The sequence below is a fragment of the Colias philodice genome, chromosome 16 (assembly GCF_061535455.1).
Source record: "Colias philodice isolate Cphi_HAF_F1 chromosome 16, ilColPhil1 Martin Lab GWU primary, whole genome shotgun sequence".
Classification (NCBI taxonomy): Eukaryota; Metazoa; Arthropoda; class Insecta; order Lepidoptera; family Pieridae; genus Colias; species Colias philodice.
In genome coordinates this window covers 10,647,026-10,673,198 of record NC_143101.1, presented here as the reverse complement: position 1 = coordinate 10,673,198, position 26,173 = coordinate 10,647,026, and the positions used below count along the sequence as shown (strand labels likewise).

The 26,173-nt window shown below is 35.8% G+C and overlaps 1 protein-coding gene across 1 annotated transcript; it reads right to left on the bottom strand.

Moving 5' to 3' along the window:
- Positions 1-3,736: 3,736 nt before the first annotated feature.
- tej (tejas) lies at positions 3,737-25,374 on the bottom strand. The gene is made up of 12 exons (XM_089704722.1): positions 25,093-25,374; positions 24,759-24,961; positions 24,452-24,558; positions 23,204-23,315; positions 22,899-23,085; positions 21,902-22,010; positions 18,995-19,220; positions 10,164-10,354; positions 9,470-9,611; positions 7,736-7,954; positions 7,020-7,133; positions 3,737-4,772 (listed from the first exon to the last, which is right to left on the bottom strand). The coding sequence occupies exons 2-12, from the start codon at positions 24,945-24,947 to the stop codon at positions 3,885-3,887; spliced, it is 2,484 nt and encodes an 827-aa protein (XP_089560848.1). The 5' UTR covers positions 24,948-24,961; positions 25,093-25,374; the 3' UTR covers positions 3,737-3,884.
- Positions 25,375-26,173: the final 799 nt, after the last annotated feature.

The window sequence follows — 26,173 nt, the reverse complement described above, 5'->3', positions numbered from 1 at the left end:
CATTTTGGTTACAAATAAACACCATAAAAATGTAATAAAGTGTGAATGTTTTTGTAAATAATGATAGAAATGTTTATTATCTAATAAATAAATATATAATTCAATTCATTTTTCCACAAAAAATAAGAAAAATAGTTATAAATACCTTGAGCCAAACAGGTGGCTGCCTTTTCACAGACATTTTGCGTCCCAACTGACATATGCAATGTTGTCACAATCATTACTAAATTTTTTTCTATTTGTTTATGGTATAAATAAACATTTAATCGATTAGAAATCGATGAACATGAAATAAAAACTTGGCAGGATTTATTTTAAATAAGTATCCGTCACACCGGACCAAATTAAGGGATAAGAAAGGAAAATTTCTATACGCCAGGAAAATTTCTATACGTCAGGAAAATTTCTATAGATAAGGAAAATTTGTATGTCAGGAAAATGTTAATAAGCCAGGAAAATTTCTATACGCCAGGAAAATTTCTATACGCCAGGAAAATTTCTATAAGTCAGGAAAATGTTTATAAGCCAAGAAAATTTCTATACGCCAGGAAAATTTCTTTAAAGAAGGAAAATTTCTATACGCCAGGAAAATGTTTATGAGCCAGGAAAATTTCTATACGTCAGGAAAATTTCCAAGTCGGGAAAATTTCTATACGTGAGGAAAATTTGTTTAAGTCAGGAAAATGTTTATAAGCCAGGAAAATGTTTATAAGACAGGAAAATTTATATACGTCAGGAAAATTTCTATAAACAAGGAAAATTTCTATACGTCAGGAAAATGTTAATAAGTCAGGAAAATGTTTATAAGCCAGGGAAATTTCTATACGCCAGGAAATTTTCCATAAGTCGGGAAAATTTCTATACGCCAGGAAAATTTGTATAAGTCAGGAAAATGTTTATAATCCACGAAAATTTCTATACGTCAGGAAAATTTCAATAAGTCGGGAAAATTTCTATACGCCAGGAAAATATGTATAAGTCAGGAAATGTTTTGTTTATAAGCCAGGAAAATTTCTATACGCCAGGAAAATTTCAATAAGTCAGGAAAATTTCTATACGCCAGGAAAATATGTATAAGTCAGGAAAAATTATAAGGAAGGAAAATTTCTATAAGCAAGGAAAATTTTTATACGTGAGGAAAATTTCTTTAAGCCAGGAAAATTTCTATCCGTCAGGAAAAATTACATAAGTCGGGAAAATTTCTATAAGCCAGGAAAATTTCAATAAGTCAGGAAAATTTGTATAAGTCAGGAAAAATTCTTTACGTCAGGAAAAATTCTAGGAAAATTTCTATGCGTGAGGAAAATTTCTCTTTATCGCAAAAAATTCTATAAGTCAGGAAAAATCCATAAGTCGGGAAAGTCTCTTTGTGGGAAAAATTTCAAGTGATAAATTATGATAAAATACGTATTTAAGGCGATAGAAACGATTCAACTATAAATTTATATTTAAACATGGTACCTATGCATAATAAATAACCTTGTATTTCGTGTTCTCCGAAATAATTCAGAAAAGAACTTAATACAACGGTTCCGTGAGATAGGAGAGGATAATGGAGAGGATACGGAAGATTGCTTTAAACCGTTGTTAGGCGATTGTGAAGGTAATATTATTATTTATTTTAATTAAGTATTTAATTTGACAGATAAATTAAAAAAATTAATCAGAGACAATGTAAAAGGCAGTTTTAATCCTAACTACTAGTAATATTATAAATGCGAAAGTTTGTGAGGATGTGTGTGTGTGTGTGTTTGTTACTCTTTCACGCAAATACTACTGAACCGATTACAATGAAATTTAGCACACATATAGAAGGTAACTTGGATTAACACATAGGGTAGGTTTTATCCCGGAAATCCCACGGGAACGGGAACTATGCGGGTTTTCCTTTGAAAACGCGGGCGAAGCCGCGGGCGGAAATCTAGTGTCTAAATAAACACTAAAAAAGTATTTCAAAACGAAATCAATTATTATTTAGCAAAATTAGAAAATCCCCGAATTTGAATTCGCGAGCGTATTCATAGTGTTTGTTTATAATATAGGAGTGGCAACGTCGCGCGCAATTGCTGCTGTCATGCCGCATGCGATGCGCAACGTCGCTTGAGAGCGGCGCTCCGATAATGGCTATTTTTCCATAGTAAATCTTTCGTTTCACGCACAGGACTGTGGCGAAATTTCTCTTTCACTCATATTGGATTTCGTATGTCAGTAGGCAATGTACTGAATGTTGTTTCATAGGAGCGCAATCGAGAGCGCTCCGTAAGCTCCTTTTCGCGCGTTACTTATTAAATGAACAAGAGTTTATGTAATGTATTTTATTTGTAATGTGTAAAGGTACTTATTTTATTGATATCAGTATTGGAGTTTTTTACAATAGATTTTAAATAATGAGCAGGTATAACTTTATTATAATTATTTATGGGAGTTCACTGCACCAGCGCTCCTGAGGACGAGCCGCCTCTGTGAATATATGATATGAGCGTGGTATGAGCGATGAGCAATCACTACTCTTTTTCAATAACTGAACAAAAAAATCGTACCCTATTACAGTAACTGAATAGGTATATTACAGTCTGTCTGTAGTCATGCAATAAAAAGAGGGTGCTGCATTCATACATGTTGCATGATGTAGCAACCCTGAATAGCGAGACTGAAACGATTTTGACACTAGCAAATTATTTTAATTTTATACAGGAAGTAAAAATGGCTTTACTGAAAATGATTTTTTATACGTAAACTTATGCATTTCGCCCTCTGAGTAATACACATTAAATCTTTAAAATGTAACATTTCAATGGACTAAATATAGGTATATATTTTCCTAAAAGTTTCATTCAATTTTTTACTACTACTGTTTATTGTACTTTAATGTCTTTATCATTCATTTAAAGATAAGAGGAAGGAAAAATGGTAATTGAAATAGAAACAAAACATAAGATTTTTCACATTTTATTATTTAAAGTATGGATGTAGCAAATAGCTATTGTTGTAACAACATTCTAAGACAGCTTATATCACAGAGTCTTAACATATTTTCCTTATTGTACTAAGTTTACCGTACACTTTTACTTTACAAACATTTTATGTATTGCAAGCATTTAAAACAGGTCAAAATAACGCTACAGCTACGATATTAGAATATGAGGAACTTATTAATAAAAGCACGGTGGGTGAGACCTATTATTATAAATGTATTATTGGAGTCAACATTTAGTTACGTAAGGAACCGATCGAAAAAGTCAAGTCATACATATACATAATATGTAAACAAAAATAGATAATATATTTAATTTGAATTAGTCAAATTTTCAAGTACTGTAATACTCGCATCTGCAATAAACTATAATAAATGTACCATTATAAACGTATGTTATAACTACAAAAAGAAAAATGCAAAAAACAGAAATATATCAAGTTCAGTTTTCTTAAAGACTAAATATAAAATAAATGTAACACTTAAAACTACATTAGAAAATTCAAATATAAATCACAAAAATAACTAACTGCCTGTCGGTTTCATTTATTGCGTTAACGAAAATAATTTTACAACAGTACTATATCACTCGTACACATCGAAGTCGGTTCGAATAGAGATATTTTTTATGTCATAAAAAAAAGAAATAAGATTATTTATTTGCGTCAGTTCAATGTGTAATATGTCACTCAATCTTTATCATCGAAAAATCGACAAACTCTTAGGACACACCCGTATTAATTCCAGCAACATATATTTATTTATTTATTTGGCCATATAGGTATGTCGAAATTTGACATTCGATCAAAATTATTTTTATAGAACCAAAACTGATACCCGCTACACGCAAAAAGTTTATCAAAAAAAAACGTACAAACGTATTCGTATACAACTATATGCACAGGACTAGTCACTTCTTCTCGAAGCCGGGCGGCGGGCGCACGCACTCCCCTGTGTCGAGGCCGAGCGGGCTCGTGGCCACCGAGCGGTACTCCGGCGCGTCCGGGTTGAGCGTGGAGCTGCGCGGCCGCACGCAGCTCGCCGTGCTGCTGGTGCTCGCGCCGGCCCTGGCGCGGCTGATCGCGTCCAGCATGTAGCGCTGCGCCGCCGCCGGGTCCACGCGGCTCAGCGTCGCGAAGATCTCGCACTCCGACGCCGGGATACTCACCGCCCCGCCCGCCCCCCCGGCCCCGCTCGGCGCGGGCGGCACCTGCGGCGTGGGCGGCATGTGCGGCGGGTAGGGCGCGCGCTCGCACGGGAACGGCGCCGGGTAGGGGTAGGGGAAGGGCGCGGGGAACGCGGGGTACATGGGCGGGAACGGGCCCACGAAAACCGGCGGCAACGGCATCGGTGGCGCGGGCGGGTACGACGGCCGCTGAGGCCTGTGCGCCCGTGTTCGCATGTTGTGCTGGTTCGTGTTCGCTTCGCTCTTGTTGACGTGTTGGGGAATGCGGTTGAGATGATTGGCGGAGCGCGGCAGGCGCGGGGTCGGTGCCGCCGGCATGGAGGGCAGCAGCGGGGCGGACTGCACGTGCGGCGGGGACGCGGGCGGGGAGGGGGAGGGGGAGGGGGAGGGCAGGGGCGAGGGAGGCGGCGAAGGGGACGGGGAGGGGCTGGGGCACGGGGAGGTGGAGGGCGAGGGGGAGGGGGAGGGCAGCGCGGCGGGCACGTGGCGCCGGTACTCCTCCACGAAGTCCAGCATGACGCCGTCGCGGATGTACGCGTGGATCTCGGCGTAGTTCGGCGTGAGCCCGTTCTCCAGCGCGTGGAACGTCGGGTACAGGTAACTCTCCGACTTCTGTAAACCGATCCGACTCGTTAATTTTATGTATACTTTATAAAATACTCAATTTAAAATTAGATATTCGTGGCGAGGATCGTTCAGATGTCGGAGGTTATATACCCGAGTTCTAAAGACGCTACATACTTTTTATGTAATCATGTCGCAATAGCTAAATGGTCAATGAATTTCTTATAAAAAACTTAAATAAGTTATAAAAAAAAAACAGTTTACGTTTCCATTTCATGACCTGTGACATATAAATATAGAGCGTCTTTTTACAAAGAATAAAATATTTCGCAAATTCATTTAGGGCTGATTTTTCAATCCTTGGATAACACTTATTCGTCGAATAATATATAAAACTACCATTTTAAAAACGTATTCTAATTGCCCGTATTTGACAGTTTACGTGACATTTTAATATTATCGTGTTAATACTTTATTTTACGGATAAGTTTTATCCAAGCATTGAAAAATCGGCCCTTAGGCTAATAACTACTCAAAATATGTATATAACCTCAAGCAAAACAAACGGTATTAATAGTTGAAACCGAAACTCATTCAATCATCAATAATTATTCTGTGACCCTTGATCGTCATTATTAACGCTAATAATTTTATTGTAAACAAAGCATAAGATATTGATGTGATCCAGTTTATATTGTTTAACATAGTATACAATGATTTTTGTGATTATATCAAAGATATTTAATGGTCTCACCCACCAAAACACGTAATTTAAATATAGGTGTATATTAAAAAAAAGTCATCATTGAGTATTTCGCATTGATTCAACTAGTCAGATATCGCAGCATAATCTTGGAAATGTTTAAAGTATATTTCAGATGAACAACAACAGCTCTCTGAATTTATTTCAAGAATAGAAAATATGTGACCATAAGGCGGAATTCTGATCTGTGTCTTTTACTATACTGTGGTCAAACGATCAGGCGTCACGATACGGCAAAAGACGCAGGTTCGAAACACAAATCCCGCCTTCGCTTTTTCTTTTTTATAATATTTATAAACATTTTTAAGCTATAAAAAAACTACAACCTATTTATAACACGTTCTAGACCGGTTCACGTATTAACAAAGTCTTAAGATAAATAAAATGCTACTAATTGCTTGATCAGAATATAAAAACTTATTAGTATACAAAATGTGACATAAATCATCACTACATTGTATAAATATAACAAGGTCGCTTTCTCTGTCCCTATGTCCCTTTGTATGCTTAAATCTTTAAAACTACGCAACGGATTTTGATGCGGTTTTTTTTTTAATAGATAGAGTGATTCAAGAGGAAGGTTTTAGTATATAATTTATTAGGTTTTAGAAAAAGCGGGCGAAGCCGCGGGCGGTAAGCTAGTATTGAATAAATGAAATAGTTGCCTTATCAAATACATGTTTTTACACATACATAATATAAAACATCTTCCATTCAACCATTTACCCACTTTACAAAAATAATAATATTTTACCATAATCATTGTACACATATGTGTATAAATAATATTATTTACAATGTGAAATGGTGAATATTTGAATGATAAGAATAAAAAGTAAAACTTTAATATGGAACTACAGATTGAATAATAAAAATTATTGATGCATGAAAATAATATGTTTGTTCGATCATGTAAAAACTACTATAATATGGATATGGCCAAAATTGGTTAGATAGATTGGTTAGATATATAGAATAGGTTAGATTCGATAACTTATTTGTCTCGTTTAACTATTAAATCGATAAATTTTTTGATTATATGTATTCAACTAATATGATTTAGTTGACAGGTGGAGGTGCCGCAGGGGTCTATTCTAGGTCCAAATTTATTTTTAATTTACATCAATGATAAAGGTACAATCAAATCAAATTTTATACACATAAGTATACACATATAAAGAAAGTCACAGAAATATACAGAATACGTTCATTTAGATTCAAAGTCGATATTTGTTTGCCAACTCGAGACGTTTCTGCAGCGCTTTACACTTCACACTGCTCTCAACTTCACTAATCTTTGTTAGTTTAGTTTTAGCTAATTTATCGTTGATCGCCTTGATCTGTGAGAGTCGCGCACTTTTGATGTTATTATTGTCTTTATCGTCACATTCCCAAGTTGGTATGCGGCGGGGACCGGTCACTTCCGAGGCGGAGGCCGATATATCGGAGCACGTGTCGTCTGAGCCGCGGCTGTTGTCGAGGTTCGAGGGGTTGCCGGGCTTAGAGGGGTTGGAGGGGTCGGAGCGACTTACGGAGGGGGTCGTGGTGCAGAGCACGGCGTGGCCCGCGCGGATCAGCTCCGACTGGATGCACACGTCCTCTTCCGTTGATGTGTCGATAAGAAGCACTTCGAGGATCCCGTCCTCCTGGAAATTACAAGATTATCGTTATATAGTTAAAGCCTTAGAGTATATATGTTACAGTCAAAACCTTGAACCAGTCAATAGCCTTATTGACCGGTAAAATCTTAATACTATTATAAAGGCGAAAGTTTGTATGGATGTTTGTTACTCTTTTACGTAAAAACTACTGAACCGATTACAATGAAATTTAGCACACATATAGAGGGTAACTTGGATTAACACATAGGATAGGTTTTATCCCGGAAATCCCACGGGAACGGGAACTATGCGGGTTTTCCTTTGAAAACGCGGGCGAAGCCGTGGGCGGAAATCTAGTTAGTCAATAAGGTTATTGACTAAGGCCGTCTGATTTTGTTTTAACTGATTTTGTCAGATAAAATCAATCAATAAGGATATTGACCGACACCCTCAAACAGTAACCTTATTGACTTATTTAAAAAGCAGACATTCAGTCAATATAGGTTTTAACCAACGTACTGAATAGATTTTAACACTTAAATCTTTCTGTAATGGACAAGTAAAACAATATCGAGTTTTACTTGCCCATTACAGAAAGGTTTAAGTGTCAAATTCGACTCAGTCATTACACGTAACGAGTAGAGTACCTGCGGCGCGGTGAGCACGTGCGCCACGAGGCGGCGCTCGCGCACGGCGGCGAGGAAGGCGGCGGCGGCGGGGCGCGGCCACACGCGGGCGTGCGCGGGCGCGGCGCCGGCCAGGCGGGCCCGCAGCGCCTGTGCGGGCAGGGCGGCCCAGCGGCGGAGCAGCGGCCGCAGCCCCGACACGGCGCACGCCTCCACCGTGCCGTAGTCCACGTGCCGCACCTGCCCGCGACACCGACACGCGAGTCAACAATAAACAAGTGAAACGCGCTTTTTAGTGTAACACCACAGAATACATAATAGTAGCTAAACGCTACAGAACGGACGCTCTCCGCCTCCCGCCAAAATTAAACACTTACCTCACCCCGCACGATCAGTCTAAAAATGGTCCACATTTTTCTACAGGGACGATACGCAACGAAGATTGACAACATTGATCAAATTGACTTAAAGTAATTTTATTATTTTGGATTTGTAATTATCGTTTTTCGTAGAAAATGGTTACGTATTGTGCTGTTTACGGATGTATTTCATCAGAAAAACGCAATTTTTTTTTACGCTAGTCAAAAATGTGCCAACCATAAAGCGTTAACACACACATTTGCATTCTCTACAGTGTGACTGTCAAAACGATAATTTTGTATGGAGTGCCCGGGGTGTGGTATAGGTAAACCAGAATCTGATGGCAAATTGGGAAATCAAAATTTTGAGTGTGCAACCCTAGGGAAAATGGACTGAACGATCTTGATACTGCTTATTTTTTATTTTGTCCTCAACATCATTAGGCACATTACATAAGTGAACAATACTGTACTTAATAATGAAATATCCACTTAATATTATGTAGGTACATACTTACATGTATAATATACATATTACTTTTATCTATGTAATACATATTATTATTTACACATACCTATATTTGTATATTCATTATCATTATGCCATGTAAAAATATGGATGTAATGATAATGCAGATCAAAACTAGATTGCTAATAATTTTTTATAAAATAAAATAAAAATAAAATAAAACTATGTTTATTTTCGTAAGTATTAAAGACACACACATTATAAAATTGACTTGGACAGCTTGGACTTGACGAATAGCCATATTGGAAACTCCTGTAATAAGTTTTCATAAAATTATATTGTAATTAACAAACAATATTATAATTACCTACTTATAATATTTTTTATTTTAAGTATCAAAACGGGTAAGTCCAATTTACCAATAAAATATCAAAATTGAAAATTATGATGTGTTTGACCCTTCTGCATCGAATGTTTTTCTATACACATTATAAACAACACCTCTTGCTTGTGATCGCAGCGGCTTTTTCAACATTTTCGAAGATTTTTTAGACAAAATCCTAAAAATTATTCATCAATTGCAAAGAAGACAAATAATTTGACAACCAATTTGATAGTTGTCAAATAAAATTGCCATATGAAAATCTTTTATTTCGTAAATTTAAATATGCCATCAGATTCTGGTAGACCTATAACACAATAAACGAATACCAAATTCTTCGTTCGTAAGTCGTGACTGTACTTTAGTTAAAATTTCATCACATAAAAAGCCCAAACACTCATAATTCGTATATTTTGGTACAAATTATTAGCAAAATTATGTAAAGTATTAAGACGTGTCACACGTGTGAATCTAACGTAATGGCACATATGCGGCATAGAAGATGTATATAAATGTGTTAAATGTGTATGTGTGGTAGAGCTCACCTTGACAGTGTCGCTGTCCATGATGCGCACGATGACGGAGCGGTGCCAGTCGCCGTCGTAGCAGGACGCCACGCAGTGCCGCTCGCGCACGGCGCCCACGGCCAGGCGCCGCCCCGCGCCCGCGCCGCGGGAGTAGTACTCGCTGCACCCGGTACCAAATTATGTCAATACTTCATTTCCAAATACAAATCTTGCTTCAAATAAAATTTAACTAAGATGGAATAAACAAAATAATCTTTTTAACTTAAAACTAGATCGCATTCAAATTGTCCGAACTAGACAAAATTTACGTAGGTAGGTAGGTGTAGCTTTTAAATAAAAAAACATCGATCAGAATTAGTTTTTCAATTCGAAAGAAAAAAGAAGAATAATCTTTTGTCTACATGTAATCAAAAATGGATGGAAATTATTTAACTGTTGTCGTGTTCGAAGTGTCGTGTGTCAAGTGTCAGGTGTTAAGTGTCGTGTTTGTAGTGTCTGTGGGTAGTGTCGTGTTTGTAATGTCAGTGTTAAGTGTCATGTGTAAAGTGTGTTGTGTTAAGTGTCGTCTGTTTAGTGTCGTGTGTGATGTTTGAAGTTTCGTTTGTAAAGTGTCGTGTTTGTAAAGTGTCGTGTTTGAAGTGTCGTTTGTGAAGAATCGTGTTTGAAGTCATTTTATAGTGTCGTGTGTTAAGTGCGTGTACAAGGCACTCACGTCATCTCGTCCATGACGGCGTCGAGCGCGATGTTGAACTCGTCGCCCAGGCGCATCATCCAGAAGTGCGAGGGGGAGTACACCTCGCCCAGCATCACCTCCAGCAGGTCGCCCGCGCGCACGTCGCCCAGCGGCGCCGCGCCCAGCGCCTCGCCCAGCTGCATGCAGTCCGCGGGGAACACGTCCGGCTCCTGCAATACCAATTATGAAAATGACCACATCTTTTATCGTACTAGACTAATACATATTACATATTTGTTTTGTGACAGTGTCTCGTATTTGAGTGTCATGTGTGTCATTGTTACGTATACTAAAAATCACATGTTTCAATCTCACGTGTGTCAGTGTCTGTAGTGTCTACTTACACAACCATAATATTTCCTGTGTCACTGTACCTTGTGTTTGGTGGTCTGTTTACTGTCAAATGTTTTCCTGATACTTTAAGCTACTTAACGAAATAGGCATGACGAAAGATTTTGAAATCCTCTTCCATAATGTGTGTATACGTTTACTATACAAGAAAAACCCTATATTGCGGTGATATACTTAAATTTAACGAAGATTAAAGCCATTTTTCAAAAAATATTTACTAGCTGTGCCAAAACAGCTCGCAGGTGTCATGGAGTAGGCGTGACATCACTCTTTAGTAAATACGTAATTATTTGTACGCATTGCGAAGAAAATTAAAAAAATATTTAATATGTGTTATAGAAACGAATTTCAAAGTTTATAAGTGGTGTGCAGTATTGCAGTGTGAAACCACATAAAAATAATGCTCAAAAATGTGTAAGTAATTATTTCAAGCGAGAAAATAATAAGAAATCATTGTATAAACTTGGCGCGGAGAACCCCGAACCACGTATTCGTGAATTCGCAATTATATTTCTGTTCTGAGTCAATAAAGCATACGTGAAACAATAGAAAATAAATAAAAATGCGTATTCTCAACATATTGATAACAACAAAACACATCTGACGTGAGTTGGTCTCGCTGACCAATAAATATGTATGTCAGTGTTCAAAAAGTGACAGTGAGCAACCGTCGCCCCATAAGTTTGACTGCACTGACATACATAGTGTTAAACCCGTGACAACAATTTCAACTAGTAAAACTAAACACCTTTCCGAGCAGGAAATTATTGTGTTGTCAGATAATATTGGTCAAGGTTTTGGCGCTATGCTCAACAATTTAGGGCTTAAAGTCACTAATATTTGCACTCCTAACAGTTCATTTAATTATATCATCAAATCACTTGATCATTTCAGGTTTAATAAGAATAATATTGTAATTATACTATTTGGAGATACTTTAAATATAAAAAAAAAAAAGTGTGCGCGTGTAACCTTTACGCGCGATTGAAGTAAAACGCACATGTCAATATAACCTTGTTATTGAATATTATAAAATGTCGCAATTGTCAGAAAATTTATTTTTAATTTACTTATTTTAAAAGTAATAAATAAACAAGTATATTTAGAGATTTTCAAAAAATTTTGCAATTTAAAATAATGTTTTTAAAACTGTTGAATTTTTCATTCACTTTGCTATTCACAATTGATCCGTTTGAAAATTTGAAAATAAATAATCCTAATTGATTATGATATTTGCCACTAGCTGGCGTATAAGTCAAGAAGCGTGTAGTATATGACATATACTTACAACCAATCAGAATTATTATTTTTAAATGGCGGAAACTACACAGCGTTACTTCCGTCAGAAAAAAAATCTGAGTTACTCCCTAGTCGCGCCTAAAGAAGTTTTACTTCAATAAGGATATTGATGTAGGATTTCAAAAAATGTTGGAAATTAGTAGTAAGACTAAATGTAAATTTATGTTATGTACATTGCCATACCTACCTGGTTTGACACAAGAACAAAATAGATTAATTCATAATATGAATTTAAAATTGTATAACATAACAAATCATCATCGTGATGCATTCATTTACTTTGACATTAACTTATGTATTAAATCTTTTACTTTGACAAAGAATACAGTGTATCTGCCATCTAGATATAAGCGAGAACTTGCTATGTTAATAGCATATAATATTAATCAGTCTGGTACATGTTCGGTATCAGACCATCGATCTACTATAATTTTATGTAGTAGTAATTATATACATCAACCAAGGTTAAGTATTGACAGACAATCTAGCCCTAAGCTAGATTTAAACTAGTTTATAAGACAACAGCTAAGCAGTCTTTTTCCATTGTGCATCAAAATATTCAAGGCTTGGCTAGCAAATTGTTAGAAATAGAATTGTTTCTGAATGATAACAATATTAAAATATTTTGTGTAACAGAACATTGGCTTAAACAATGTCAGTCGTTAGTAAATATTGAAAATTACAAATTAAAAAGTATATACTTTAGGACACAGGCTATTCACGGAGGTTCTGTTATTTTTGTACATGATAGTGTAAAATGTAAAGAACGAACTGACATTGTTAGTCTTTCTGTTGAACGGACCATTGAACTGTCCTGTGTGGAGCTGGAGCGTTATGTTATTGTTTGCGTTTATAGACCCCCTTCCAGTGACTATAATATGTTTGAGACAGTCATGGAAGAAATATTAAAGCGTTTAAGTAGGAGTAAAAAAAAAGTTATAGTATGTGGTGATTTTAATATTGATATACTTTTACAAACACAAACTGCAACACGAATTGTTAATTTGTTTCAGTCATTTAATCTGTACAAACTTTTTAATGAACCCACACGAATCACACCTACTTCTGCAACCTGTATTGATAATATATACTGCGACTGCAACTGTTTAGAGAAAAATATTCTCAATACACTCACTTCGGATCACTGTGGCCAGAAAGTAGTTTTTGAATGGGATTGTTTACCTGAATTTAAAAGAATTAATGTTAGGCCTATAACTAAAAAAGGCATTAATAAATTTAGAGATAATATTAATAAAAACCTGCCCGTACTGAATGATCAATCCTGTCATAATAATCCTTGTGAAATGTTTAAAAATCTTTTTAATTTAGTGCATAATGAATTTGAAAAAATATTTAAAGTTAAATCTTTAAATATTACCAAGGATTTACCATTTAGTAAATGGGCGACACCTAGCATACATAGGTGTAGGATCGTTCTTTATGAGTTATATGGTATGAAGCAATATAATAAAGACCCATCTTTTCTTAGTTATGTTAGAAATTACTCAAAAACTTTTAAAATTGTTTGTTTTACTGCGAAGCGTTTGTATATCAGAGATAAAATACGCGACTCGGATAATAAAGTTAAAACAGTTTGGTCTATTATTAATGGTGAAATGGGTAAAAGCAAATCAAGTAATACCATAAAACTTGTTAATAATGGCATGGTTATTGACAAAAATGTTGATGTTGCGCTTGCATTTGAAGATTTCTTTAGTAGTGTCCCTGCTAGCATTACTAATAATTTAAATTCGTCTTCAGCACTTGCAGAGACCTTTTTGAGGGACCATGTTGCGGGTTGCAGCACATTATTTGAATTGCGACACGTAACTGCTAATGATATTGTTACAGCCTTTAAGACACTAAATTTAAAAAATACTTGTGATCTTTGGGGAATGTCCGTAAATTTAGTTAATAATATAATAGAAAATATTGCGAACAATTTAGCTTTTATATTTAATAAGTGTTGTGACTATGGTACATTTCCTAATTTATTAAAGCTTAGTAAAGTTATACCTCTATTTAAGAAAGGCGATCAAGAAGACTGTAACAACTATAGACCTATCTCGATTTTACCAACATTAAGTAAGGTATTCGAAAAGTTAATATTAAACCAATTGACTAGTCACTTTGCATCTAATAATTTGCTGCACACCAAACAGTTTGGTTTCACAAAGGGGCGCTCAACCACAGATGCTGGAGTTGCACTACTAACACATATACAGGGTGTCCCAAAAAGTAGTGATGAACGGAAGCTGGGAGGTAGAGGACCTAAAGGGCTATCCGAATCACCCCCATGTATGTTATGCGATTTTTCGTATTTTCGGAGTTATGGACATTTTTTTCAATTCTTCATCTATCGCTGAGTACGATGAGATTTTTATTGATGGTGACGTGAATTATTGCGCTAGATGCTTGATTTTTTTTGTGTGCTAAGCTGAAAGATAGGCCAATTCAGTATAGTAACATTTACTATCGTTAGATCTTTGAATGGAATAAAAAAAGAATTAAATGTCAAGGAAGATAAAATTACCCAGTATGTTCACCACTTCAAGGGCCCGTAAAAAAATAAAATCACATAAAAAAGTTTTCCATTTGTCTTTTAAAAACTTGCTCTATCTATCAGGTAGCTACCCTAAAAATTTCATTTTATTATTCAGAAGGCTTCAATCGAAAAATTGAAATCTAAATGTGGTAAGTGCAAAAATTTTATTAACATGATGATCATTAAAACGAAATTAAAACCAATAAATAGGTGTTTAATTATCAGATTTTTTTTAAATAACCCCGCTGTTGCTCAATGCAAGTGCGACATCACCTTAAAAGTTGTCTTTTAAATAGTAGAATGCCCTTTTATCATTTTTAATGGTTTCTTCTGCTACTATGAATTTCCGGGTTATTTCGTCCAAATTGTGTTAGTCTCTCGTCTTTGTAGTATCCCCACGGAAAAAAATCAATAGGGTTTATGTCCGGGGACCGTGGAGGCCAGGCTAAAGGGCAAAGATACCCTGAAAGATGGATTGGTCGTTGCAGCCTGCGCATGCGCCGGTGACGCCTGCCTTAAAGCCTGGCCTCCACGGTCCTTCGACCTAAACCCCATTAATTTGTTTCAATGGGGATACTAAAAAGACCTCGGCTACTTGAGAGAATGCCACAATTTGGACGAAATAACCCGGAAATTCATAGTAGCAGAAGAAACCATTAAAAATGATAAAAGGGCATTCTGATATTTAAAAGACAACTTTTTAAGGTGATGTCGCACTTGCATTGAGCAACAGCGGGGTTATTTAAAAAAATCTGATAATTAAACACCTATTTATTGGTTTTAATTTCGTTTTAATGATCATCATGTTAATAAAATTTTTGCACTTACCACATTTAGATTTCAATTTTTCGATTGAAGCCTTCTGAATAATAAAATCAAATTTTCAGGGTAGCTACCTGATAGATAGAGCAAGTTCTTAAAAGCCAAACGGAAAACTTTTTTATGTGATTTTATTTTTTTACGGGCCCTTGAAGTGGTGAACATACTGGGTAATTTTATCTTCCTTGACATTTAATTCTTTTTTTTATTCCATGCAAAGATCTAACGATAGTAAATGTTACCATACTGAACTGGCCTATCTTTCAGCTTAGCACACAAAAAAAAAATCACGCATCTTCTGCAATAATTGACGTCACCATGAGTGAAAATATCATCGTACTCGGCGATAGGTGAAAAATTGAAAAAAACGTCATAACTCCGAAAATACGAAAAATCGCATAACATATATGGGGGTGATTCGGATAGCCCTCTAGGTCCTCTACCTCCCAGCTTCCGTTCATCACTACTTTTTGGGACACCCTGTATATAAGGCATGGGAAAACTCAAAAAATGCTTTGGGGATATTTTGTGACCTCTCCAAGGCATTTGACTGCGTTGAACATTGTACTTTATTGCGTAAACTTAGTCACTATGGGATTAAAGGACAAGCTCAGAACCTCATAGCCTCATACCTGCATGATAGGATACAAACTGTAGTTGTTAATGGAGAACGTTCTGGCGGTGCGTCAATTAACATTGGTGTTCCACAGGGATCTATTTTAGGACCCTTCTTGTTCTTGGTATATATCAATGACCTACCTTATTATTTACAGGATAGGTGTGAAATAGTTCTGTTTGCAGATGATACCTCATTAATTTTTAATGTGGATAGGCATGACCCAAATGTTGACGAAGTGAACAGTGCTCTTTTACACATATCCGACTGGTTTACTGCTAATAATTTATTATTAAATGCCAAAAAAACAACTTGTGTTGAATTTTTACTACCAAACGTTAAAAAGTTAAGCAGAAATATTACCTTGAACGGGGAGGTATTACACCCTACAGAATCGACTGTATTTCTTGGGTTAACATTGGACGAGAAACTACAGTGGGGAGCCCATGTCAACACCGTTGCAGGTAAGCTCAGTTCAGCAGCATATGCAGTCCGAAAGGTAAGGCATCTCACCGATGAAGATACGGCTAGATTGGTTTATTTCAGCTACTTTCATAGTATTATGTCCTATGGAATTCTACTATGGGGCAGGGCAGCAGATATAGAAACTATATTTATCTTACAGAAAAGAGCCATTCGCTCTATATATAATTTACGTGCTCGGGACTCACTAAGAGATCTCTTTAAGAATACTGGTATCCTTACTGTACCATCACAGTATACAGGGTGTCCCAAAAAGTAGTGATATACGGAAGCTGGGAGGTAGAAGACCTAGAGGGCTATCCGAATCACCCCCATGTATGTTATGCGATTTTTCGTATTTACGGAGTTATGACGTTTTTTTTCAATTTTTCACCTATCGCCGAGTACGATGAGATTTTCACTCATGGTGACGTCAATTATTGCGGTAGATGCTTGATTTTTTTTGTGTGCTAAGCTAAAAGATAGGCCAATTCAGTATGGTAACTTTTACTATCGTTAGATCTTTGAATGGAATAAAAAAAAGAATTAAATGCCAAGAAAGATAAAATTACCCAGTATGTTCACCACTTCAAGGGCCCGTAAAAAAATAAAATCACATAAAAAAAGTTTTCTTTTTGGCTTTTAAAAACTTGCTCTATCTATCAGGTAGCTACCCTGAAAATTTCATTTTATAATTCAGAAGGCTTCGATCGAAAAATTGAAATCTAAATTTGGTACGTGCAAAAATTGAATTAACATTATGATTAATAAAAACAAATTAAAACCAATAACAAGGTGTTCAATTACCAGAAATTTTTAAAATAACCCCGCTGTTGCTCAATGCAAGTGCGACATCACCGTAAAAAGTTGTCTTTTAAATGTCTGAATGCCCTTTTATCATTTTTAATGGTTTCTTCTGCTACTATGAATTTCCGGGTAATTTCGTCCAAATTGTGGCAGTCTCTCGTCTTTGTAGTATCCCCACGGAAAAAAATCAATAGGGTTTATGTCCGAGGACCGTGGAGGCCAGGCTAAAGGGCAAAGATACCCTGAAAGATGGATTGGTTGTTGCAGCCTGCGCATGCGCCGGTGACTCCTGCCTTAAAGCCTGGCCTCCATGGTCCCTCGACCTAAACCCCATTGATTTGTTTCAATGGGGATACTAAAAAGACCTCGGCTACTTGAGAGAATGCCACAATTTGGACGAAATAACCCGGAAATTCAGAAGAAACCATTAAAAATGATAATAGGGCATTCAGCATTTAAAAGACAACTTTTTACGGTGATGTCGCACTTGCATTGAGCAACAGCGGGGTTATTTAAAAAAAATTCTGGTAATTAAACACCTATTTATTGGTTTTAATTTGTTTTTATTAATCATAATGTTAATTCAACTTTTGCACGTACCAAATTTAGATTTCAATTTTTCGATCGAAGCCTTCTGAATAATGAAATGAAATTTTTAGGGTAGCTACCTGATAGATAGAGCAAGTTTTTAAAAGCCAAATGGAAAACTTTTTTTATGTGATTTTATTTTTTTATGGGCCCTTGAAGTTGTGAACATACTGGGTAATTTTATCTTTCTTGGCATTTAATTCTTTTTTTTTATTCCATTCGAAGATCTAACGATAATAAATGTTACCATACTTAATTGTCCTATCTTTCAGCTTAGCACACAAAAAAAATCAAGCATCTACCGCAATAATTGACGTCACCATGAGTGAAAATCTCATCGTACTCGGCGATAGGTGACAAAATTGAAAAAAAACGTCATAACTCCGAAAATACGAAAAATCGCATTACATACATGGGGGTGATTCGGATAGCCCTCTAGGTCCTCTACCTCCCAGCTTCCGTTCATCACTACTTTTTGGGACACCCTGTATATTAAATAATATTTTGCATGTACACAAAAACGCCGACTTACACACAAGAGTAGGAGATAGACACTGTTATGGCACAAGGAACAGAAATAGAATTGAAATGCCATTTTTCCGATTAGCTAAAGTTAAAAATTCATTTATGGGTCAAGGTATACGCTTTTACAATAGAATTCCTCATAATATTAAAGAGTTTAGTAGTTCTAAATTTAAAACTTATATAAAAAATGTACTAGTTCAGAGAGCGTACTACAGTATTCAGGAATATATGGACGATAAAAACCCATGGAGGGTTGTCGCGAAAAAACCACAGGACAGTTCTTTGGCATGTTATTATAATATATTATGATGTTACATATGTATTTTGTAAAATTGTAAAACTGACATGATTTAAAAGAGCAACTATGGAGTTTCTTGCCGGTTCTTCTCCGTAGATACTGCTTTCCGAATCGGTGGTAAATTTTAAAATATGTAATGACGTTTCAAAAGTGCTTCTATAAGAAGTCTAATTGAATGAATAAATGTTTGAGTTTGAGTTTGAGTTTGAGTTGTTTACTTAAGCGTGACGTCACGCGTGTTTTAGTCAAAATGGCCAACTGCAGAATTTCAATGTTTTATTTTATTGATAATCTCATTAATCTTAATGTTTTTAAGATTTCTAAGTCACTATATTTAATTTATTTATTATACATTTTCTCTTAAAAACACTAATACGATCATTTATGGATACTGTCGTCATGCCTATTAGCTGGTTTCTCCCACCTCCTGTTATTTCTTACGTAAAACAGGCGCTTGTCGTCGATTTGCAGAGATATGCCCGCATATTATATACACTCACGTAAGCGACACCGGGCAGCGCGTCGTCGGTCGGCGCGGGGGCGGCGGGCGGGGGCAGGCGGCGCGGCGGGCGGGGCGCGGGGCGCGGCGCGGGCGCGGCGGCGGGCCACGCGCGCCAGTCGCCGCCGCCCGCCTGCGCCGCGCGCACGCCGCTCAGCTGGCACACCACGCCCGCCACGCTCGTGAACCCGAACCGCGAGAAGTTCAGATCGCGCCCGTAGCGCTCCCTGAACAAATACAAAGGAAAAAAATTATCAATCTAGTACAACGGTCCCTTCCACTGGAAGGAAGGATGAAGTGAAAATTCAATAAAAAAAACTTCCTGAACACACACACAGAGGCGGCTCGTGACAAAATTGTATGGGTGTTCACTTGAAATAAAACAACGAAAATACAATATATAGCGTTAGCAGGATAATTTATTACAAAAAGAAAGAGCACCACATTATAAATCCATACTAATATTACGAAAGTAACTCTGTCTGTCTGTCTGTTACTCAATCACGCCTAAACTACTGAACCAATTTGCATGAAATTTGGTATGGAGATATTTTGATACCCGAGAAAGGACATAGGCTACCTTTTATTGCGAAATATGTACCACAGGCGAAGCCGGGGCGGACGTCTAGTAATTTCATAAATGCGGAAGTGTGTTTATTCGTTTTAATGTGACATGGCCATGGGTAACTTTTGACAGCGGTGAAACGACTCATACTAATGCGAATTTAACATCAGGGGAATCCGCGGGCAAAGAAAAATATATGAATATTGTTTTCAATAAAAATGATGATGATGATATTGTTTATGAAATTAATAATAATTCCATAATTCCAGGGCCCTGGTGAAAGCGCCCAACGACCGGGCGAGTTTATACGTTCGCTAGCTATGCAGATACTGAGCTATTCTGCGCACGCGCGGCCTGTGGATAGAGAGCATAGCGTACGGGATGTGGGAGGGAATAGGTGGGTGGTTGGTAGTACTTTAATCAGTCGTAAAAATTTCCAATTTTAGGAAGATTAGAAAAATGCTTTTATCAATAGTTAGGGAAATTTCGATTGACAGAAAAATTACGATAAGTCTGGAAATAATTCTATAAATCAGGAAAATTTCCATAAGTCGGGAAAATTTCTATAAGCTGGAAAATTTCCATAAGTCGGGAAAATTTCTATACGTCAGGAAAATTTGTATAACTCAGGAAAATGTTTATAAGCCAGGAAAATTTCTATACGCCAGGTAAATTTCCATAAGTCGGGAAAATTTCTATGCGCGAGGAAAATTTCTATTAACAAGGAAAATTTCTATACGTCAGGAAAATTTGTATAAGTCAGGAAAATGTATATAAGCCAGGAAAATTTATATACGTCAGGAAAATTTCCATAAGTCGGGAAAATTTCTATACGTCAGGAAAATTTGTATAACTCAGGAAAATGTTTATAAGCCAGGAAAATTTCTATACACCAGGAAAATTTCCATAAGTCGGGAAAATTTCTATACGCCAGGAAAATTTCTATACGTCAGGAAAATTTGTATAAGTCAGGAAAATGTATATAAGCCAGGAAAATTTATATACGTCAGGAAAATTTCCATAAGTCGGGAAAATTTCTATGTCAGGAAAATTTGTATAACTCAGGAAAATGTTTATAAGCCAGGAAAATTTCTATACGCCAGGAAAATTTCCATAAGTCGGGAAAATTTCTATACGCCAGGAAAATTTCTATAAACAAGGAAAATTTCTATACGTCAGGAAAATTTGTATAAGTCAGGAAAATGTTTATAATCCACGAAAATTTCTATACGTCAGGAAAATTTGTACAAGTCAGGAAATGTTTATAAGCCAGGAAAATTTCTATGTCAGGAAAATTTCTCTACTCCGGGAAAAATCAGGAAAAATTATAAGGAAGGAAAATTTCTATTAGCAAGGAAAATTTTTATACGTGAGGAAATTTTCTATAAGCCAGGAAAATTTCTATCCGTCAGGAAAAATTCTATACGCCAGGAAAATTTCTATACGTCAGGAAAAAATGTTGTGTGGTTTTATGAAACCACGGTAAAAGTGAAACTGTTCGAACGGTTCCGAACACTGCTTTGTGTAGCGCATGTCGCGTGACGGTCGGCTGCCGAGTAGGTATACCTACTCGGCAGCCGCGATACGTACGCGACATGCGCTACACAGACCAAAAAGTTTGAGAGGATGTAATAAAAGTTTCACTTTAAAATTACATAAGTCGGGAAAAATTATACACGCCAGGAAAATTTCTTTACGTCAGGAAAAATTCTAGGAAAATTTCTATGCGTGAGGAAAATTTCTCTTTACCGCAAAAATTTCTATAAGTCAGGAAAAATCCATAAGTCGGGAAAATTTCGATGAGACAGGAGAATTTCTATACGTCAGGAAAATTTCTCTTTGTGGGGAAAATTTCAAGTGATAAATTATGATAAAATACGTATTTAAGGCGATTCAACTATAAATTTATATTTAAACATGGTACCTATGTATAATAAATAACCTTATATTTCGTGTTTCTCAGAAATAATTCAGAAAAGAACTTAATACAACGGTTCCGTGAGATAGGAGAGGATACGGAAGATTGCTCTAAACCGTTAGGCGATTGTGAAGGTAAGATTATTATTTATTTAATTAAAGATGCATAGGCGAAAGATGCATTTTCGTCTTTTATTATTTAAAAAATGTCTTGTTGCTAAAAAAATTATGAATGGTCGTAAAAAGTAATAAACATTTTATCTGGATTAAAAAGGAATAACCAAGCCATGCCAAAAACTAATTTCGTAAATTTTGCAGTTACATCTTCCATAATATTCACCATAACATATACAACTCTACAAAATTATATTTTAAACTGCTTGAAATAAGAATAAAAACTACCTACATAAATTAAAAAAAACTTACTTATACATGTCCAACAAGTCACTACACCAAACTGGCTCTGGTTGTTCACAGATAAGAGTTTTCAGCTCTTCTTTTAATTCTTCTAATGCTTCTTTTAAACTTCTGCCACCTATAACCGTAACATTGCATATATGTAACATGTTCACATGTACGAGCCTAATGTATTTCATAAAACAAAAATATTTTTAAAAAATATAATTTGGAAAATCCAAAAGTGCACGCCTCATAATTTTTTTTTAATTAATATTTATTAATTATTATTTTTGTTTATTTAATAACAATTAAACCACATCGAATCAGACCCTGAAAAATGAAAGGGTTCTATTCCTGAGCATACTCAAGCGTAAGAGAAAAAAAAAGACTCGATTAGTAAAGTATTTCGGTCGCTATCGTGTTAACAAGAAAAAGGATCCGCACATACAGACACACGGACGTCCAAGACAGAACTTTTTTAAACTGTTTTTTAACTAGTTTAAATAACAAAAATGACATCAAAAATATCATGAACGTTAAAAATAGTGTTTTTTCTTAATATGTGTGTGTATGTATTATCTTACAAGTGCAATGTATGATACATAAAGACATTTTAAGTTTGAAAAATCAGATGTTTTGCTTGAAGTGACAGTAGTACCCACCTCAACGCTTCGCTTATGAGGCGTGCAAAATAAGTACAGTTTACATCATAGTATTTTATTTAATAATATCTGAAATCTGGACATTTTAAGAAGATGCTATTTAAATGTAATACTAATACAAATCTACTGATTTGATGAAGCACCTTTCAGATACTTAAGTTCATCAACATTTTACTTTTCATCATAGATCTTTGTCAAATTCAAAAAAAGGCAATTTCGTTTATTTATTACATTTCTATACATTCTGTTTAACTATCTGACAGTTAAAATTGCCAATAATATTTTAAAATATACAACAAAACATGCTATCAATAACTATGTCAAAAGTCCTGAAACTGGTGCCAGAACTATGAATAACTCACTAGATGATGTCAGCCGTCCAGAGCTATGATCCTGTGACCTGCTGGACTCCACTTCATGTAAAGAGTTCTGATTGCTTTGGAATGCCGGCAGATCCTTAATCAACTTGCGTTCCACTTCAGGGGAATGATATCCATTGGTCATCACTTTTGGTTCATTTTCTGGCTTTTTCATTTCCTGTATTTCTGGCTGATGATACCATTTTTGATTATTTTTTTTAGTTATTGCAAATGTCGCTTACAGCTTACAATTCACAGTCAAACATGGTTTTAAATTATTTATAAATAGAATACATGAAAAGACTTACCGTTCTTTTCTCTTTTACTAATCTGTTTTTATTTGTTTGCTGTTCTTCTTTCTTTGTTTCTACATTATTTGGCTTTAAATTCGATTCTAACACACTTCTTCTCTTACCCCTACTGTAAAATATATTTTCTAAATTGTTTACATTTTCTAATAGATATAAGTGGTAAATTGAGTAAGCAGCTATACATTATCTTGTTTTTATTGCAATACTTATAATATTGGAAATAATATTGGAAAGTGGATAGTGGAAGTAGGATCAGAGGCGGCTCGTGACAAAATTTTATGGGTGTTCACTTGAAATAAAACACTGAAAATACATGGTGTAAAGCAGTACATTTATCAAAAAAATTACTTATAAAGGAAATACATACGTCTTTCTTTTTGGTGTGCAAAAATATCTATAACTTAAAGCGACAAGACATTCGTAAATGTCTGTTGTTGCTTTCATCACCACGGTGTTTTCACATAATATTGTTCGGATTTAAACACACGCATATATGTTTTCGTTTTTGTCGTACATTTTTGCGTAAGGTCAAGTTCAGGCCGTGGCAGTCCCTTAGCTTTCAATTCAAGCCCAATTGGTAACGTTTTAACACACTTTTTAATGAACGCCACATTATAATTGTTCATTTTCACACTCACAAGTAATACTGATAACTACAGACTATTTCAACACGTATCTTATGATTTTAATTAGAAAATTCCCGAATTTGCATTAACGCGCGTGCATTGAAGTTGAATCGAGAGTCGAGTGTTTGTTTATAATATAGAAAGTGGCAACGTCGCGCGCAATCGCTGTCCTGTGTACGGGCGCCCAGGCGCGGCGGTAAAAACGAACCGGCAACGTTTTCAGGAGCAGAGCTCCGAATTTTGCTATTTTTCCATAGAAAATCTTCTGTTTCACGCGCGCAGGGCACTGGCAAACCCTCTCTTTCACTCCTATTGGATTTCGTATTAGGAAATGTACTAAATATTTTTTCATTGGAGCGCAATCGTGAGCGCTCCGCTTCGCGCGTTACTGTATAATACAGTATTATTCAGGTGTATGGAATGATGGATATATTCATTGGTATTGACAGTAGTTTTTTACGATTACGATTGATTTTAAATAGTAATAATTAATATTAATAATGAAATTAAGGAGTATGATTTTATTATAATTATTTATGGGAGTTCACTGCACCAGCGCTCCTTAGGGCGAGCCACCTCTGAGTAGGATACAATAGGCCATAAGTAAAAAAAAACTTACAATTTTACAAATGGTGATGTCCTTTGCTTTTGTACAAACTTATCAATATGTTTCAACGAGTCTGGTACTATTAACATTAATTCTGGATTTTTGGGAGGCCCTACAAACTGAAAATAAATTATGAAAGAAATTAGTGTCTCATTCTATCTATTGTCTCCTTGAAACAGAGGTATTAGGTTACTACCTAAAGTTAATAATGGGTGTTTCAAGTTAAAACTAACTCACAAAAGAAAGATAATTTATATTCAACAAAATAAGTTAAATAGGAACTTCTTACACATTGCAATTTCTGTAATATCATACTCACTATAAAACAATCACTGCATCGCTCTTGTAAAAACTGAAGGGGGTCTCTATAGCCAAATTTGGTCAAAGGCAGTGGGGAGCCAACCATCTCCCGGTAGTCTTTCAGCAAAGAGGTCATATTCACTGTTACCGGGCTTGAAACAACAAGAGAACGGAGAATAGACTTCAGTTTCTTGAGTTCCTCCTCCATTTTTGCTTACTTACCTAAAAACAAACATGTTCTATTTGAATAATACAAATAGTTACACTCTTTTCATTAAATACGTCATATTCGAGAAAAAACGTTTTTTGAAGGTAGTCATAAGGTAGTCATTATATTAAACAATTTTTTTTACCCAATAAATGTTGAAACAAAAACTAGCTTATTTTATTCAGCATGTTTCTCGTTTGAGATGCTATGCCATATGATTAAGAATCAGTTGCTACCAATTTTTATAAATTTTGAATAAACATCGAAAAGGCGATTTGTTTATTTTATCCCAATTAAAAGTCCTATAATCCTATATTATTTAATACCGAAGAATAAATATTAAAATAACTGCACATCAACAAAATGAGCCTTATCTGTAAACGTCAAAGTCAAACCGGCGAATTCAAACAAGAAAACACCATGCTTGTTTTCATCTTCATCACAGACTGATCACAGATTAAGCTAATGTATGTTACTAAATCGTAGTACTAAATAGTTACTACCTGTGGTTACTACGAGACTGAATACAGTGATCAGTGGTCAGCTTAGGTGGTCAGTGTGAGGGTCAGTGGCAGTATAAGGGCTGTATAATCCGTGTATAATCAGAATTTACACATCAGAAACGACAAACGGGGTTTTTATACAGGGTGTCCCAAAAAGTATGGATATACTAAAGCCAGGAGGTAGAGGTCCTAGAGGGCTATTCGAATCACCCCCATGTATGTTATGCGATTTTTCGTATATTCGCGAGTTATGACGTTTTTTATAATTTTCACCTATTGTCGAGTACGATGAGGTATTTAATTATGGTGACGTGACTTATTGTGGTAGATGCTTGATTTTTTTTGTGTTTTAAGCTGAAAGATAGGCCAATCCAGTATGGTAACATTTACTATCGTTAGATCTTGAATGAAATAAAAAAAAAGAATTGAATATTTAAAATGGCCCCCCTGTTGCTGCAAGTGCGAATTAACCAGAAAAAGTTGTTTTTTAAACATCTGAATGCCCTTTTTATTGTTTTTAATGGTTTCTTCTGCTACTCTCAATTTCCGGGTTAATTTCGCACTTGCATTAAGCAACAGGGGGGTCATTTTAAATATTTCGTATAAAGTGATAAAGTATAAATTATTGTTTGTGTTTGATATATTTACAGTACACTGTACAGTAGGTACAGTACGGTCGCGGCATGAAGACAGAGAAACCAACTGTCTACGGGCAAACTATTC